Here is a 19,558-nt window from a genome sequence, read left to right as displayed (position 1 = left end):
ATATGGGTGGAAATATGTGTCTTTAAGAGTAACTCTTTGAATTATTTCACTTAATAATTTAACATAAATAATAAATTTTATTAATACAACCATTAAATTAAAAAAAATTATTGAGTAAATCAATTTATTAAATTTTATAAAATTTTAAAATTATTTAATACTTTATTAAATAAACATATAATAAACTTATAGATATAATTACGAAATTTATATTTATATAAAATCACGTGTATTTGATTATTAATATATTACGTCAAAAATCAATAATTTAATAAATAAAATTTATCGTATATATTTAATTATTAAATAAAGTAACTTATCTTTAATTTACTATTTGAGTCAATAGGTCTTCCAATAAATATATCCATATGCATTTTATCTAGTCAAAAATTAGAGTTGAGTAGTTAATCAACTTCAATCAATCAAAATTGTCCATAAAATACGAGTTCTAAGGTTAATTAGAACAAATTTTTTTTTATGAATTACTTATTTTCAATAAGAACTCATTTTTCTTTGAGAATCAATCAACGATGTAAAAATTTGTTGTTGACAAACACTTTGAAGGAGTTTGAACTAAAATATTAAAATAATCAAAATTTTAATATTTTAATATATAAATAAAAATATAATATTATATATAAAAAATTTAAGTTATAAATTTTTCAAAAAATGTATTGATGATGAAACTCTTAACGTGTATTATAGAGTGACAGTAGATAAAGTTTGGTTGATATTTTTAATAATTAAAAGTTACGTAAAATAAATGTTAGTCTCTATACACGTATCGAATTTATGTAACAAGAAAATATGAACATATATTATATCACTTTCACATATTAAACTCAATCATACATTTCGGAAATAATAACCTAACAACTACAATTCTAATTATAAAAACAATTTTACTCATATTATAAAATTCAAAATTACAACAACATACACCATAATATTTATATTAATTAGCATATCTACCAACATATATAATGTCATGTCATATTACGTCTAGTCGAAATTCATCACAAACCGGTTAACATATATCAAACCACAATTATCATATGAACTTATATAATTTGATTTTCACAACCTTATTATAATTAATAATTATTTAATTTTTAATTTTTTTTTAACGTTAATAATTTTTTATGAAATTTATCTCCCTCTGTACATTCAATCAAATTCATTTTATATTAATCCACACACATATCATTTCCTTTTAAACTCTATAAAAGATGAAAGAAGTTACGGTAGATGTGGAGAGGAGATGAGAGAAATATGATAGTATGTTTAAAATTAAAATAATGAAAATATAAGAAGGAAATGGAGAAAAATGTCAACCGGAATTACCTAATCGAATTTTGCACATAATTAAAATTGTTTCACAAAAACTAAAAACATTAGTGATTTTTAAATGATTATTGAGGATGTTGGGTGACTGTGCATACTCTATATATCCAATGAAACTCCGCTCAGCGGTTGCCCGTCTTATGCTATGTTTGAAATAGGGGAAGGACTTTAGGAAAAAAAAAATGAAAGTTAGCACAAGGGAATGAAAGATAATCTCCAACTCGAATGGTGATTTAAATTCCTTTATAATACAAAGTTCTCTAATATAGAGAAATTCAAAACAAGTGCATTAGATAAGGATTTTTTGGGCTTGGAGAATTTCTTCAAATATTTTTCCTCTCTTGGTAATAATTCATAAAAAAAATTAAGCATCTTTTTTATTCTCTGACAATTTATCATATAAGGTTGGAGTTTTCTTTTAATTTTTTTCTAATTTTCTCACACCGTTCCCATTTTTATGAGATGTAAATTTTTCTCTTACAATATCATCTTTTTATTGTACTTAATTTTATACTCAATTTTGTTCTCAAAATTTTTATGTCACAGTTCATCTTTTTTTGTAATCAATTGACAACATATTTTATTATGCAAAATTATAAACGTTTAAATTCTCAAAACTTCTTCTAAATCTAACCGACATGCTTTATAAATTTCATATTAAGAGCTTGTAACTTCAACTGAACATTTTATAATTAATTTTTAAAACAAAATATTTATGCCAGCTCATACGTACTAGTAGTAGAAAGTAGAAAAGACGGAAAAAACGCGAACATTCTATTTAGGCGGTTAACAATAAATAATAGCCTTCTCTACTAACCTTCTCCCTTCCTTCATTCAAATCATCATGGCGGCCATGGAAACCGAGGCTGCCACCACTCCACACCTGGCTCTCTCTGATACAGATATCAACTGGGACAGGTAACTACAAATTTGTGTTTTCTAAGTATCCACATATCAAATTCATTATTTATCTATAATTATATCACCTCTATTTTGATACACTAAAATGTTCAAACTAACTCTTTAACTAGGTTGGATAAGACAAAATTCCACATAATTGGTGCAATACTCTTCACAGCTCAATCAGCATTACTTCATCCAACGGCTGTGGTGAAGACAAGGATGCAAGTAGCTACTTCAGGGCTCTCCAACATGAAGGGAACATCAGTGTTCACGCACATTTTAAAGAGTGATGGAATTCCTGGAATCTTTAGAGGTTTTGGAACTTCTGCTATTGGATCAATACCTGGTAGGGTTTTAGCCCTCACTTCTCTTGAGATGTCAAAGGACATTGTCTTGAAACACACTCAAGGTAGTGATATTCCACAAGCATCAAGGGTTGCTCTTGCAAATGCTGTTGCTGGCATGGTTTCAAATTTGGTATCTTGTGTTTACTTTGTGCCTTTGGATGTGGTAACTAATTTTTTTTTTATGCTTTCAATTTGCTTTTCCATTTGTGTCAAATATTAGAAATAGTTAATTATGATAGCTGAACTAGTCATCAAGTGTTAGTATGTTATTTCCTAAAAAGGTTATGTTTTTAGTTATGTCACAATATTTGATATTGCGAAAAAATTACTGACAAATGCAGCTGATGTGATGTGACTTCAATTGTTGTCAACGGTCTAGATATATATAACCTTGACATTGTAGCAGCAATTGTGATCGCAGACCTTTAATTAAAAACTTGCTAAAAAGTACTAATGGATATGTATGGCTTGTTTTCTAGGAGAAGTGAAAAATTGACTTGTTTGATGTTTTCTTAGATCTGTCAGAGGTTAATGGTTCAAGGTCTTCCGGGAACTACATGTTGTAGAGGACCATTTGATGTTATCCGTAGAGTAGCGCAGGCCGAGGGTTTTCGTGGCTTGTATAGAGGTTTTGGATTAACAGCAGTAACCCTGTCGCCAGCATCTGCAATTTGGTGGGGTTCATATGGGGCTGCACAGCACATAATTTGGAGGTACATTCTGTTTTGGAATAATATGCTAAATATTTTTAATTTCTAAGAGTTGTTTCTTTCCTTTTATGGTTGAATTTATTTATATATTTTTATTTTATTGGTTTTAGGAGTTTGGGATACAAAGATGATATGGAAAAGAAGCCTTCACATGTGGAAATGGTGACAGTTCAGGCTACTGCTGGGATGGTTGCTGGTGCTTGTTCCTCTGTTATCACTACTCCCATAGATACCGTAAAAACACGACTTCAGGTATATGGAACTTCTTGTTTCTTTTGCGCAGTTGAAGAAGAAAAAAAATTTGGCCTAGTTTGGATTTAGCTTCTAGTTTATGAGATTTTGTTAATCGAAGTACATTTATAATTTCGTTAATGAAAAAGTTCTTATAAACTTGCAAGTGTTTATTGGAGAAGTTAAATTAGAGGACTTCTTGAAAAATCAAGACAATGAGATGTTGTTGTTACAGATTCCCTGCTGTTACACCCCTCATTTGTTCGATCTTAATTACTGGTCAAGATTGTACTAGTACATTGTCTGATTCAAATCAATGTCCGAGATCGATTACTGCGTGTAACCGTGTGATATGACCACAACTGGGAATCCAGGTCCACAAAATTCATAGTTCTTGTTGGAAAGTCTATCCAAACTGGCTCTTTTAGGACTTTGGATTGATATTCATTTTTCACTCAATCAATCAGTTGGTATTTCTTTTATGGAGTACATACTTTTCTTTTTTGGTTTTGACTTTAGTTAATATGGTTATTTTGAATGTGTCACTTTTAATTGGCACATAGGTTATGGACAACTATGGTTCTGGAAGACCATCAGTACTGAAGACAGCAAGAACTCTCCTTAAGGAAGATGGATGGTGGGGATTTTACCGAGGGTTTGGACCACGATTTTTAAATATGTCACTTTATGGAACAACTATGATTGTTACTTATGAACTGATAAGTATGTCACATCTTTGATTATTTATTTAGGCATTAATTTCTTTTAAATGGCTTAGTTTATATGACTTATGAGCTACATTTCTCTATATTTTTCTATATTAGTTGCATGATCTGATTTCAACTATCTGTTATATGGGGAAGTCTTAGACTCTATGCAAGATTTTTAAGCTAATTTTTTTTTTTAAAAAAAACGGTAGCCTCATCTATAGCTATTTTTTTTTGTTTTTTCATGGTCATATCACTGTGCCATTCGTGTCCTGAGAATGTTCATTGAATTTATTTCTAAATTCTGTAGGTGTCAAAAAACTTAGCTGACTTCTGAGAAAGATGATTCTCATGAATTTCTCTGAGTTTTTATATAAACACGTAAATGCTATTATGCAAAGTGTCTTTTTAATTATCCTAATGCTGAATGATAATCCTATGGTTTAGGAACTGCACTATTCATTCTAATGAAGTGTATGCTTCGATGAGGTTAAGCTTTATTTGTTTTATCCATTTTTTAACAGAGAGATTATCAGTACAACCAAGTGTGAGTTCTTTTGCTTGAGAAGTGCAACCTTACTGTGATGGCGGAGACAAAGAGTCAAGCTTGATTTTAGCATGCATAGCTTGTGCTCAAGGACAACGAACGAATAGTTTCGTTCATCCTCAAGCATTGCATGATGCAGTATGGTAAGGTCCGATGGGTCCGGTCTTACCATATTGCATCATGCCGTGCATTAGAGGGAATTTCCCTAAGATGTGAATCCTTTTTTATAATTTAAATGAACACAACTTTAGTTTCTTAACAGCTGCAATAGGTTTTTTTATTTTTTTTTTAATTCTTATGTGAGGCGTAACATGGAGAATTGTAGTTTTTCAACTTATTCTTCATTTCTGGGGATGTTGCTTGTAGCTAGAGCCTAAAATGTTCATGCAATTTTGCAGATAAATGTAATGTTACAATGTCTTCTTTTGACATTATAGTTATGTCAACTTTTGTCTGTTATATTCTAAGGCCATGGTGAATTGATACTGAATTGTTTTTGGAATGACACAATTTGAATCGGTTGCTTGTTTGCAAATTTACAATATATTGATATAGCAGCCGGTACAGCCACAGAGGCTTTGGCAGAATTCCATTGGCATATTGCATATAAGAATGCACGGGTGAGGAAATTTTTCATAAATTGTATCCTCTATAGCTGTAGTAGAGCTGTAGTACAGTGCAACAATTTTATGGACCATTACATTTAGATAGAGAAAGTTTTACGCTCTAAATCTAACGACTATTAATGCTGTTGAACAATACCACAGCCAGAGTTTCATGATAAGCTGGATGAAAAATGATCTGAGTAAGTCTACCAAAAGTTAAAAACGTCTCTTTCAGTACTGCAATTTGATGTTCAAATGTTGGTCAATCAATTAATTGGTAGTTTCTATTAAGGAAGTTTTACATTTGAAAAGAACAATTTTTAAATTTCTAAAGTATTGAAAATATAAATCTCAATACATTTTTACTTTATTTTTATATATTTAGTTTTTTAACAAGTGTAAGACACTTGTTATAATACTTTTTAGCATTTGTCATTTTTCTATTAAGCCATTGACTTAAAAAATTGACATGATTATTGTGGATATGCCACTTTTAATTTGCACGAAGGTTATGAATGACTATAGTTCGGGAAGATCATCAACAACTTTTAAGGTGGCTTTGTGTTGGGGGTATGGGCTAGAGTTTGATAGATTATCACATTGAATTAAGAGAATTATATTAATGTGTTGAATTTTATATTTTTATCTAAAATTTTAAAGCATTAGTTAGATCATCTCAATTACTTATTTATGTAGAAATTATAACATTATTTAAATGGTGAATATTATCCTTACTTTTATTATTAATTGTTGGATAAATTATAGTTTGGTTTATGTAAATTATGATTTGGTCTATGCTATATGAGATTTTATGTGAATTTTGATGTGACATGACTTTGAATTGTGATCTCATCATAAGTGTTTGTAACATGTTAGAGATGAAAAATAAAATAAACTATAAATGTGTTATTGTTGTAAAATAATTTTTTTAGAGTCTATATTACTCTTTTACTATACTCAATGTTATCTTTAGGTTGTTGTTTTTATTGTTAATACAAGCCACAAAATATTATACTTGTGGGTACCCATTTTCCCATCGTTCATCGACAATAAAATATACAAAACAAATTCAAAAAAATAGAAGATTTGTTATTAGATACGACACTTAGTAGGGTCTTGGAAGAGTACTATAGAACTTGTCGCAATAAATATACACCAATAAATATGACATCACAACAACTATGATACATTTTAGTTTGGTGTTAAATATGATAATGAATCCATTGTAAATGCTAGACGAGATTTTTTCGCAGAAATGTTTAAATAATTCTTTAAACTATTATATCATAATAATCTTTCCAGATCAAACTTCACCTACACTTTGGTCCTTTTATAGTAACTCAAGCATACAAAACAATTTATACTTGATGAAACGAAAAAGGATATTAATCCAGTACATAGATACACAAGAAAAATAAACAATAGTCAATGGATCAATAAAATCGTGAAAACATTTATGTTGTGTAGTGATACTTCTAAATACAAATGAGAATCTCAAAATGTATTTTATCAACATAGAATAGACTTAAAATCATTATTAACACTCAAACTCACTGCTACTATATTAATGACCAAATAATATTCTTCATTGAACTATGAAGAACTGATATAAATTCCATAAACGATATTGATTAGTCAATATTAATAATAATTTGAAAAAATAAAATGATATCAAACATCAACATGTGTCAAATATCTGGCATATCTTCAATAATTTGATGAACTATATATATTGAAGTTTAAAAAATGATTTATATCAAGATAATATAAAGATTATAGAATCTCAATCTAAATTTATTAATTTGTTTGTTATTGACCATGTGGGAAGTTTTTTATGATAAAATATTATAAAATATATATATATTTTGAGTTTAGTATTTTTGCTTTCTTATCTTTATAATGTGCTAATTATAATTTATGGTGTAAACCACACATTAAATAGTACTACTCATAAGATATTATCATACCGTATATGAAAACATGCAACGTCACACCAAAATGGTGAATAATAAAATCGTTCATATGCTGAAATTATAGATAAAATCGGAAAGAAAACAAAATTCTAGTATAAATCACTTATTTAAAAAAAAAAAGAGATAACAAAAATACTTGGAAGAGTAATTCTAGAAAGAAAAAAAAAAACCATAACACCCCACACACACAATTGATGAAGAAGAAGCGAGGGGCTCTTTTTTAAGTAAGTCTACACACACATGAAGGATGTCAACAATTAGACATATATTAGATTAGATTAAAATTGTTTTAAGAGTAATGTATAGGATTTTTGTAAATGTAAACAAGAAAATAGATGTATTTGAAAACTTACATTGATACTTTCATAAACTACATAATATGTTTTTTTAATAACGCAATTTATTTTTCATTTCCATTATAATTAAGGACCATTTTCAATATATAGTTTTGGAATTTGAAGACTGAAAAAAATTATTGTGAAAACATTAAGTACAAATGATTCTTGTATTTTAATGTAATGATTTGATGTTTACAAACAATTAAGACCCATTATATGGGACCTTATAGAAGGTGTAAAAGTTATATCAAAGAAATTTCTCTAGAGAAAAAAGGGGTCAATCCTCTAATATGTATGCATAGAGGATTGGATGTGTTTTGGGGTTTGGGGCCACACAAAAAATGTTTATAAAAGAAATGAATTATAGAAAAATAGCAAATACACATCATTATAAGCTAAAATATTTTGAATTTACTTCATATATGCAGAGTCTTTACATAATATACAAATTAATTTTGTTGCAAGCCTCTCCAACCTTGAATCAATAATGTATGCATGCACTCTGCCAACACTTATAAAGGAAAATATATAGTATAAATATTTAATTAAACTATGAAACCAAACGAGAGATATTATTAACTCCTCTTACATCATCATCAATGATAAGCTTTAGATTAGGAAAAACAAAATCAACATAATGCTCAAAACAAATTTTCAAGCATCCATCAAAACCAATACATGATACGAGGCACTTCGCACGATGAGATTCAGTGGTGTCACATACTTGAGATATAACTAGCATTATCATCATCATTAACATTATCACAACATTTTTCTTCAATGTTTATATTTTTCTCAATCTCTATCAAACTTACAGATTAATTTTGCATGATACTCACTGAAAATGGTTTTGCAAAAGATATTTATTTATAGTCATTAATTATTAAATGGTTTTTTTTACTAGAACTATTAATTGTGTTGATTATTAGAAATATTAAGAAATAGAGTATTTATTCTCTCTCACAATGACTTTCGTGTTTGCAAAAAGAATATATTCTAAAAAACTGTCACTTTTAGTTTTTTTAGTTTCTTAATGTAATTTTATTTTTATTTTTTCAATTGCACACTCTTTTTTAATTATTTAGAAGTTGCACACTCTAATTAGTAGTATGTTTACTACTCTTGATTTTTTTAGATAAACTAAAAATTTATTAAGAAAAAAAAAGAAACAAAAAACTAGAGAACATAAATCTAATTCATGAAAAGAAAAAATACAAAAAATGTTCTTCAAAATAAGTAGATTTTCTAACCCTTAGACGAGTATTATATAATTTAGTTTTCTACTACATATTCTTTTTCTTTGTCCTGAACATCACCTTAGTAAAACGCTATTTATCAGTAGTAGAACAATTCTACAAATATCTAATAGTTGTCGCATTTTCTTTCTCACCACTATATCTCCCAATATTTGTTTCGTTAACATCTCTATCTTTCAAAAAAATGTCATAATATCTCCAACGACAATAACACTTGAATATGTCATACTTGTCACCATAGCCCTTAAATGTAAGTTTGCTTCCAAATCAGTTTGATAATTTTGAATAATGTTCTCCTCTAACATTGCATTACTCCAAAAACCAACAATACACGATATCAAGATACTCATTTGCATGTTGATCTTTTCCCTGTATTTCCTCTGCATCATCCACTAACTAAATATTGCTAGCTGAATAAGACAAGATATACTACCAAAAACTTGATGAATAACATCATCAGTAATAACAATCTCTCTTTCAACAACAAAATTTAAACAAATCTCTTCAACCATTGAAACACCCATATATTCTTGTTGCAAGATATCAACACTAGTAACATCTCATCAACAATTGTTTGCAAAAGCACAAGGGTCTAGTTTTAAAAGTGCATTATGAACTGCATGAAAAATTATTTGAGTTAGACTGTTGAGGTTCAACTCACAAATGCTTGTTGAGAAGTCTATTAAAAGTTCAAAACTGGCTCCTTGAGTACTGCAATTTGACATTCAAATGCCGGCCAATCAATCAATTGGTAATTCTTTTATGGAAAAACTCATTTTATCTTTTCATTTTGACTTTAAAATTTAACACGATTACTATGAATTTTCCACTTTTAATTTGCACAATGGTTATACACGACCATAGTTCTAGATGATCAACAACTTAACAACTTAATAAAGATGGATGGTGGGGATTTTAAGTGTTGGAGGCGTGAGGAGAAGTGAGGGGAAACTCTGGTGGATTATCATATTAAGTTAATTAAAATAACAATCATATAATTGGGTTGAATAATATATTTTTACCTAAAATCTTTAGGCATTAAATATATATAGTATTTCACTTGCGTTGCTTAACGTCCACACTACCATTCAATTCAAGACTTTTTTAACTTGTCTCATAACAATCTCCTTAAATGTGAATGATCTTTTTCAAGCGAAAGACTTTTTGTCTACAACAATGTTTGTGGATCTGAAACATCAGCTCTGATAGCGCTATTGTATTGTAAGGGAAGCTTGAAAGACTTTACACTAATTTAAGAGCAATCACACAAGTGAATTAAATACCACATTTTGAATTTCATGTAAGACTTTTTTTTATACTTGACATACAAATATTTTGAACTAATTTTTTTAAATGTGTCACTTTTATGGAACAGCGATGATTGTCATTTATGAACTAACACATATTTAACAAGTTATAAGATTATTTACTCATCCATCTAATATGAAAACTTTTCTTCAGACTTGATACACCAACACTTTATACTATAATTTTTAAACCAAGGTTTTTAAATATGTCACTTTATGGAACAATGATAATTGTCATTTATAAACTGATAAGTATTTCACATTTTTGCTCATTTATTTATAAACAGATTAGAAGATTATTTAAATGATGTATATATATTGGTATTAGAATATACTTATTTTTATTATTAATTGTTGGATAAATTATTTATGCTTTGGACTATGATCACTTTTTTTATTTTATAAATATACACCAATAAATCTGATATCACAACAATGGGGTTTTTAGTTTGATGCTAAATGTTATAATGAGTTCATTGTTGATGCTAGACAAGAGTTTTTCATCTAATTATGTGAATAATCTTTTGAAGTATTATATCATAATAATCTTTACGGATCAAACTTACACACTTTGGTCCTTTAATAGTAACTAAAACATACAAAACAACTAGTTCTTGATGAAACCTTAATCCAATGCATAGTGCCTAGATAGATACACAAGAAAAATAAATAATAATCAACGAATCAATAGAGTCGTGAAAACATGTAAATGGAAGATACTCGACACAAGCCTTCAAAACCACTATTAACCATTCTCGATATATTATATGAATGACCGGACAATATCATTTATTGAACTATGAAGAATTGATATAAACTCTATAAACGACATTCACCCGTAAATATTGATAATAATTTGAAGATATTAAAATCTTTTTTGGCCTATTCTACGATGTCGCAGTTGAATTATATGATGTTAGTTTTAGGAATGAGTTTTTATCGAGACTCTTTATTTCATTTGATTATTTATAGTGATTGAGTATGACCACATGTATTAATATATATTGTGTTGATATTGAATACCAAGATGTGTCAAACACCAGACATGTCGTCAATCTAAAGTATTAGTACTATATAGACATTAAATATTGATGGGATTGAAATAAATATAATGAAAATACAAATATAGGTATTGTCTATATCACATCTAAGGGATAAACATGTCTCATAAATCTTGTGCTCTGTCGTTTGTTTTCTTCTTAGTTATGATATTGGAAAAAAAATGAAGTTTCACGTTGATAAGAGATAAATCTTAATAATAGTTTACAAAAAGTGACACATCTCATTTTACAAGTCGATTTTGTAAAGATGAGTTAGACCTAATTCAAAACCTAAGATGATATTAGAGACTATTCGACTGGGTCACCTACCATTTATATACACACACCAAACCCAACACTGATGAACGTTAAATAATGTATTAGAAAAAATTCAAATCTTACATTGATAAGAAATAAAATTCAATAATAATTTATAAAGAGTAACACCACTCACCTTATAATTCGGATTTGTGTTTCTATTATTTATTATTTTTATGTTGCATTTTACTATTTTCAATGCTAATTTCAGACATTATAAGTATTTATCATAAAAGGACATTAAAGTATGCATTAATTTTGTTCGTTGAATATGAAATCACCATTTTTATTGATGTCCTTAATTATGGACTGCCACATCGTATTAAGAAGTCCCTTAAACAATTAAAGTTCATATTTGTGTGCAGTTTAATTTATGATACATTAGAATATATTGTATTTAAGTGGATAGTTTGGTAAGTACCTAGGTGGCTTTGTGGTACATTGGAAATTTGCATTCATAAACACACGATTGCGTAGTAATTGAACTGCACATTAATTTATCGAATTCATGCATTATGGTTTTTGTATTTTTCAAATACCTTCATTAATGCACTAAGTCATAATATATTGATTTTTTTTTTCTTGACACCATAAAGGATTGCTAATTAGGGTTTATAAAGACTTATTAGGATTTATAAATAACGAGTATTGTTGAGAATGTACTTTGAAATAAGTGTTTTATTTTTTATTTTTGGACAACATAATTCAAATTATGGTCAGGGTAATTCATATCAGGGTTAAAATTTGTGTCTTGGGACAAGTTGGCTTGTATAATTCGGATTAAAGTAAGGATAATGACTAACAAATTATCTTGTTGTTTTTCGTAATTCTAAGTTGTTGTATGGGCATAATTCGAATTATAGTAAACTCTAGTGATAGTAATTAAAATTACATAGGTAAATTGAACAACTTTCTATTTCATTTTCTGAAATCACCAAAACATAGAAATTTTAGGGAAACACAAGAGTAAGAGTTGTCTCAAATATTTTAGAGATTTTGTTCTAATTTTAAATTTTGGATCCCTAACAAAAAAACAAGAATTAAAAACTTGAAAGAACAACTTTTATTTAAATTGTAAATAACATAAATAAATAAAACCTGTAAATAACATTGAAAATCGGATTCTAATTTTCCTCTTTTTTTTGACAAAAAATCTTAACCTTATTTTTTTTGCCTAAAATGTGGTCCTGTTTATGAATTATGGGGGGTTTTTTTTATCCTATTATGCATGGTGAACTTTTATCTCTTTATTGTATTTTTTGGGGTCTTATAGTACTTTTACAAAAATAAAATCAAAGCTTATGTGGCTGGTTTGTCTGCACAGACCCATGGAAGGTCCTGACAAGGGCTAAAGGTTCAGTGATTTTGGGTGAGTGGCTAGGGTTGAGAAACACATTATAAACATATTGGGTGAGAAAATTTTTATTGAAAAAATATTGGGTGAGAAAAAATTTATTGAGGGTTGAGAGAAAGGAAAAATGGTTGAGCTTAAGGTTTGTTCATGTTGAACATTGAAGACTAATTTCTTGTAATTCTTTTTTATCTCTTGCAAAGACTTACTCATAGTGGGTTGATGAGTTGCTGTCTCTCCTATACATAGGTCAATTTGGACAGAACAGTGTAAATAATTTTGGTGTTTTTGTTTTTCTACTCTTTTTATCTTGTTATTTTAATTGATTGATTGTTTGTTTGCTCAACTCATAAGTTCTAGATTTGTTTTTGGTCGTTATTATTGTTGCTTGGTGTGTTTAGTTTGGTTGTTAATGTTAGGTTAAATTACATTTGTAGTCCTTTAACTTAATTTCAGGTAACATTTTAGTCCTTTATCTTTTTTTTTTTTTCTCGATTTAGTCATTTATTCCTAAAAATATCAAATAAAGTATGAAAATATGAGTTTATTTGAAGATTTGCATTACGAATTTGATGAAATTTGTATTATATTGAAGAATATAATTAATTTTATGAGTTTTGATTGAATTATTTTTTGAATTTTTGTATAAAAAATGATATCATTGTTGAAATTTTAAAACATAAAATATCAAATTGTTACTTAAAATTAAAATAAAGGACCAAGTCGGAAAAAAAAAAGATAAAGGACTAAAACGTTACCTGAAATTAAGTTAAAGGACCACGAATGTAATTTAGCCTTAATGTTATTTGTTCCACTTTCTTATTGAATCCTCGACGGATAAAATTTAATAGTGTATAGTAGAGAAATATTGAATATATATAATAATATGTTATGAGGGAGAGATAATGTATATATATGTTAAATAAGTTTCTACTCTTTATAAAATTTTAATATTTTGTTTTTAGTCATTATAAAAAATATTAACATTATTTAATTTCTATAAAATTATTATTCAAGCAGTTTTAGTCGTTAAAATGTTGACATATATTTTTAAATTATTTTTTTGAAATTATGTTTACAACATTGTAAAAGTCGCATCATTAAACATAAGTTTTAAATTTGATTTTTAGATTCATATTTTTGTAATTTTTATTTTGAATTTATGACATTTAAAAAACTCATATTTAATTTATTTTAAGTTAAAAAATTCTAAAATTTTATGTTTAATTTTTTAAAAATATTTTATCATTTAAAATTTCTAATAATAAGAATAAGGCATTGGGAAATGGTAACAAAATTAGTGTTTAAGAAATTTAAACCGTAAAAGCGGGAGGAAATATAGGAATAGAAGGAAAAGTACATCATAATGATAATATTATCCTCAATATTGATGACGTACCTCAAACTTTTATAGATTTTATACTTTAATTGATCGATTCAATATCGAAGTGGATCTTTAGATTATCCTCAATATTGGTGACATTGACTTTTGTGTATATTTCATAAGCAATTCATTTTTAAAAAGAAAGAGAATTGTTGAAAAATTAACAAACAAACAATTGAAATATTATAACCAAATGCAAAAAGGAATTGTAGAAAAATTAATTAGTTGAAGTAACTACATTTTATTTTATGCACATGAAAAATTAAGCAAAAAACAAATTTAAAAAATGAGTGTAACTAATTAGAGAAAGACATAGTTTAAGAATGACGAAAAGTGACAATTAAAATGTGAAACTCTGGCGAAGATGATTGAAGCAGTGAGATTTTAAATAAATAAAATCAATTAAAATATATAAAAAAAAATTCACAATATGTAAACAATTTTTTTTTTAAATCGTTCACATTACTGCAAATCAAACTAAATTAATTCTTTCACGCATTACACAATGAAATAAAAAAAATGTCATCAAATTGGTTAGCGGGATTGATTGTATTCATAGAAAACACACCCGATAATTCAAACCAATTCAAAATATCATACCACACTGATCCAAAAAGAGGACACACAAAGAACAAATGACGGGTTGTTTCAACTTCTCTGCAACCTGTTACACATTGTTGATCTTCAAAAAAAATTATTATTCGACGGAACAAGTTATCCTTTGTATGCAACCTATTTCGAAACAACCTCCACACAAATAATGATACTTTTGAATGGACAAAAGAATGTCACACAAGGTCTTGAAATGGAGGTGCGGTGACATGACAACAAACTCCTCCCACAACATAAAATATGTCTCCTTTACCGAATAAAATCCTCCTTGCATATTATATCACGACCACTTATCTATTACATTAACCTGCAAATGAACGTTAGCCAATAAAATTCTACATTGGGCCACTAATTTTTCCTCCCACACAAACAACTGCATCCAACATCTTCATCCTTGAACACCCTCTTGTCACAACAACTTTAACAGACTTTATATTTTCCTCTTGTTGCAAAGAAACTACTAATTTACTCGATCATTCTATTATTTAATTATTTGTTGTCACGGTGAATTATTATTAGTTGTTTGTGTAAATAACTTTACTGTGATAATCTATTAATTTATTATCTTATAAAAGTTAATTGATCTACATAAAAAAATGTAAAAGACAAATATGATATATAATAAAATAACTCTATTTTTTTACAGAAAAATAAATTTCATTCATATTAAAATAAAAAATAGTACAATTAGATTTAATGACAAATTTTTTTTGTTAATGATACACATAAAAATTCTAAAAATCAACGAAAAATAACTTAAACCAAAATCTTAATCCTAACAACAAAACTAATGTCTTGAACCAGTCAATGGTCAATAATAATGTGATATCCTCAGTCTTTAATGTTATTCATTTTTGAGAAAAATTATTTGTTGTTGTTCACTCATATCGACTATAGGCGGTATCTGACTTGATCAATTCAATCATGTGTTGATAAATTATTTATTAGACTCAGAGTGTGTTGAATTTGGTGGTAGCCCCTCAAAATATGTACAGAAAAATTGAGTCATTTGTCTATGTAAATACTACACCAATATGAAAAAACAAAAAACTTCTTACCATGATGACAAACAAACCTACATCACACTAAGACGACGAAATCATAAATAAAAGATGGAGAAAAAAAAATTTGTATGAAAACTACTTATTTAAATAAAGGAGATAATAAAATAACTTTGAAGAGTTGCTTTAGATAAAATAAAATAACCCTAAACCACCCATAAAAAAAAATCTTAAATCACATCTTCAAAGCTTTCTTACAATAAAATAATTTAGGTTGAGATAAAAATAAATAGATTTTATTTTAGTGTAACAAATATTTTTTAAGCCTCTAATTAATATTTATTTTATTTATTAATTATTGTTTTGGTTAACTTGGACTTTATGGATGCTACCATATTATGTGAATCGATCACATCGAAAACAAAAACAAGAAAGGATAAAAAAAAAGAATATTAAGAGAGATAGATGGATATAGCCAATCGATATAATAAATTGAAATTCATATATTGTAGTATGACATAAACCATCATTCATTGATGTTGTGAAATTATTTTCTTATGGAGAGTCTCACATAACATACAAATTAAATGTTTATTATTATTATTATTGTTGCATGTCTATGAGCTTGAATCACTATGTATGTTGCACTCCACAAGCACCTACAAAGAAAAAAGAAATACAATATAAATATTTAGATTTATTAAAATGAATTACATTAAAAAATAGAAAAAGAAAGTAAAAATATGAATACCACTATGGATGGTAAGAAACACCACCGCAATGTTTATCACAAGCTTTCACGCATAATATATAATCCCCTAATTTTTTCTTCAAACCAAAACATGTTTTGAGACACTTAGCATGACAAGTAAAGCTCGAATCATTTGGCTCAATTTCTTGAGATTGAGTTGCATCACAAACTTTGGTTATAATCAGCATAACCATTAGCATCACCACAACACCCCTTTTCACTCTGCTCAATGCCATTATTCTTTCTCAAACTTTATTAAAATTATCAACTTTGTGATGTTTGAGATTTTGCACTCCCTTAGAGAAAGGTTTTGCACAAGACCTTTATTTATAGCCAACAAAATTATTAAATGAAGTTGTTAATGAGAAAAATTATATATTTTAAGAAATTATTAATTTATTGAAAAATTTCTTTACGATCAATATATTAAGAAATATAATAATATTTAAAAATATAATTAAGACATCTTTAATATGTTCTGAAATTATAAATTGTGAGTATTTCTTTAAAAAAAATGGGACAATGGAAAACTTTTATTATTATTTATTATTATTATTATTATTATTATTATTGTTATTATTATTATTACTATTATTATTAATTGTTACATTAATAACTATTTTACAGTGATTTTATACGAAATTTTAACCTTAAATTTTTAATATCAAACTCTTACATATAAACTAACATCTAAGTGACATATATGTGAATATTAAATAAAGATATTGAATGTATTGTATCCGTTTATCAGTACTACAACAAAAGGTTTTTTAAACATTTTTTTATATTAACTTTTTGTACATTTTTTTATATTAATTTTTTAGTTTTTAGGGGAATGAGACTCCATTAATTCAACATTTGTAAAACTTGACCAGTAATTATTCTACATATTTTAAAAAAAGTAAAAAATAAGTAATAAATATAATAATTTTTAATATCATAAAATGAAAATCAATTTCAAATTTAGATATTTTTTATAAAGCGACCGTCATTCATAAATGGATGGAGTGTATATAATAAAACTAAATTAATTCATATTCTTAAAAACTGAAAAGCATTTAATATTTTTTTAATGCGGTATGAGGAAATCACTTTTAGTTAAAGTTAGGAATATTTACTCCAAAAATTTTTGAACTATATTTTTTGAGGGTATAAAATCAAATTCTTAAAACTAGTTGAGCATTTAAATTTAATATTAATTATGTATTAAAAAAATCCAACAAAGATAACATTTAAATTCTTCATTAATTTCCAAATTTTATTTTAAAATAAATTTTCAATATAACTTAAATTTTTATAGATTTTATATTTTAATTAGTTTTTAAATTTTTCTTTTTAATTTTATATAGCAAAAATATTTCAACAAACTACAGATATCAATTTTGATTTTATCCATCAACATCTCCTTCATCTCTTTTATTAATTTATAATTTTATTTTAAAATAATATATTTAATATTACTCAAATTAAGTTTAATTTATTTTTGAATTCAATCACCAATATAATATGATATATTCCATAAAATTACGTATTGCTCTCATACACGATACATACCTATTGCTCTCAAATATATTCTAATTTTTTAATTATTATATGATATTAATAATAATTTAACAACGGTTTTAAGTGGAGTTTTGACTTGATCTTTTAAAATTATAGAGTTAAACCCTAAATATTTGCCATTGAACTGATACCTTATAGATAAATAATATTTAAACACAATCATTCTAATTATAATTATTTATTTCATCATCTAAAAGATACATCACAACATACTATACATCCCTAGTGTAACACCCCGTTTTTCATAGCGAGGGTATATATATTTTTTTTAAAAGTAATTAAACTAAAACAGAGGAATAAATAAAGAAATGTCTTTGGATAAATAATTGAGTCATTATAATTTACAAGCAGCGGAAAAGTTTCTCCAATTATAAATCCAAAACATTTACACAACATCGAATGGTACATAGGACCCATTCAAAGATGATGTCAAACTGATAATAATTGTATAAGTACAGTTTTCCAAACTAAAAATACTCCAAACCAAAAAGAACGACCCCTAGTCCCTATACAACATCCTAATCTGATCATCCTACCAAAAAGCTAAACACCCTGAGTAATCACCACGCGCCCCGTGAGATCCTCCTACGTAACTGCAGTCAAGCGTTCCCATCTCCATTCCTGTCCGTAGGGTACGAACCGGTAGGGCCGTCCTGACTCTCATCTGAGGGCAAAGCCCAGATTTCCACAATAGTTGTAAAGGGTCACCAACCAGAAAATAACAGTTAACACATAGCAATTAAGTTTTTGAATGCTCAAAACAACTTTTCAACTAAGCATGCACCTTAACAGGATTTTCAATATGCGAAAAGTTCATACAATACATTGCCAATTAAAATGAAGGTAAAATGCAGTTCTCGATCTCCTAATTAACACATAATAAAACAAGACATGGATAAGTCAATGAGAAATCAATCATCTAACTCAAACTGAGGATGTTCACTGAGCCAATCGATTGGGCAATCGATTGGGGTGAAGATTTTTAATGAAAATAGAATCCTGGGCTGAATCAATCGATTTGGCAATCGATTGACAGGATAACGGAGCCCCTGACTTAATACCAATCGATTTCCAAATCGATTTCCTGAAGGTTTTTAGTGAAATTTTGAACTCTGGCTTGATTCAATCGATTGGGCAATCGATTGACAGGATAGCTGAGCCCCTGACTTAAGGGCCAATCGATTTCCAAATCAATTTGGTCGAATATGGAGGAGTCCCTAACTTAGGCCCAATCGATTGGGCAATCGATTTCGTAAATGATTTTCGAAAA

At 27.5% G+C, this 19,558-nt stretch overlaps 1 protein-coding gene and 1 long non-coding RNA gene across 3 annotated transcripts; one reads left to right on the top strand and one right to left on the bottom strand.

The window, feature by feature from the left end:
- Positions 1-2,109: 2,109 nt before the first annotated feature.
- On the top strand, positions 2,110-5,279 carry LOC101515467 (uncharacterized). 2 transcript variants are annotated; one of them, XM_027334193.2, is made up of 6 exons: positions 2,110-2,262; positions 2,376-2,724; positions 3,111-3,307; positions 3,415-3,556; positions 4,099-4,258; positions 4,767-5,279. In XM_027334193.2, the coding sequence occupies exons 1-6, from the start codon at positions 2,189-2,191 to the stop codon at positions 4,805-4,807; spliced, it is 963 nt and encodes a 320-aa protein (XP_027189994.1). In that variant the 5' UTR covers positions 2,110-2,188; the 3' UTR covers positions 4,808-5,279. The 2 variants fall into 2 exon arrangements, with proteins under 2 accessions (XP_027189994.1, XP_004486513.1); XM_004486456.4 differs by having other exon boundaries at positions 2,376-2,757.
- Positions 5,280-16,459: 11,180 nt separating this feature from the next.
- LOC113785181 (uncharacterized) lies at positions 16,460-17,018 on the bottom strand. Its single transcript, XR_003471334.2, has 2 exons — positions 16,726-17,018; positions 16,460-16,633 (listed from the first exon to the last, which is right to left on the bottom strand). It is a non-coding gene; the product is annotated as an uncharacterized lncRNA (long non-coding RNA).
- Between the last annotated feature and the right edge of the window lie 2,540 nt (positions 17,019-19,558).

The sequence above is a fragment of the Cicer arietinum genome, chromosome 1 (assembly GCF_000331145.2).
Source record: "Cicer arietinum cultivar CDC Frontier isolate Library 1 chromosome 1, Cicar.CDCFrontier_v2.0, whole genome shotgun sequence".
Classification (NCBI taxonomy): Eukaryota; Viridiplantae; Streptophyta; class Magnoliopsida; order Fabales; family Fabaceae; genus Cicer; species Cicer arietinum.
The sequence above is the reverse complement of the archived record's forward strand: the minus strand, read 5'-3'. Positions and strand labels throughout refer to the sequence as shown.

Coding starts and splice junctions, on each gene's coding strand:
- LOC101515467 (XM_004486456.4), top strand. CDS start 2,189: ATGGCGGCCATGGAAACCGAGGCTGCCACCACTCCACACCTGGCTCTC. Junction 2,758..3,110: donor ACTTTGTGCCTTTGGATGTG/GTAACTAATTTT, acceptor ATGTTTTCTTAG/ATCTGTCAGAGGTTAATGGT. Junction 3,308..3,414: donor GCACAGCACATAATTTGGAG/GTACATTCTGTT, acceptor TATTGGTTTTAG/GAGTTTGGGATACAAAGATG.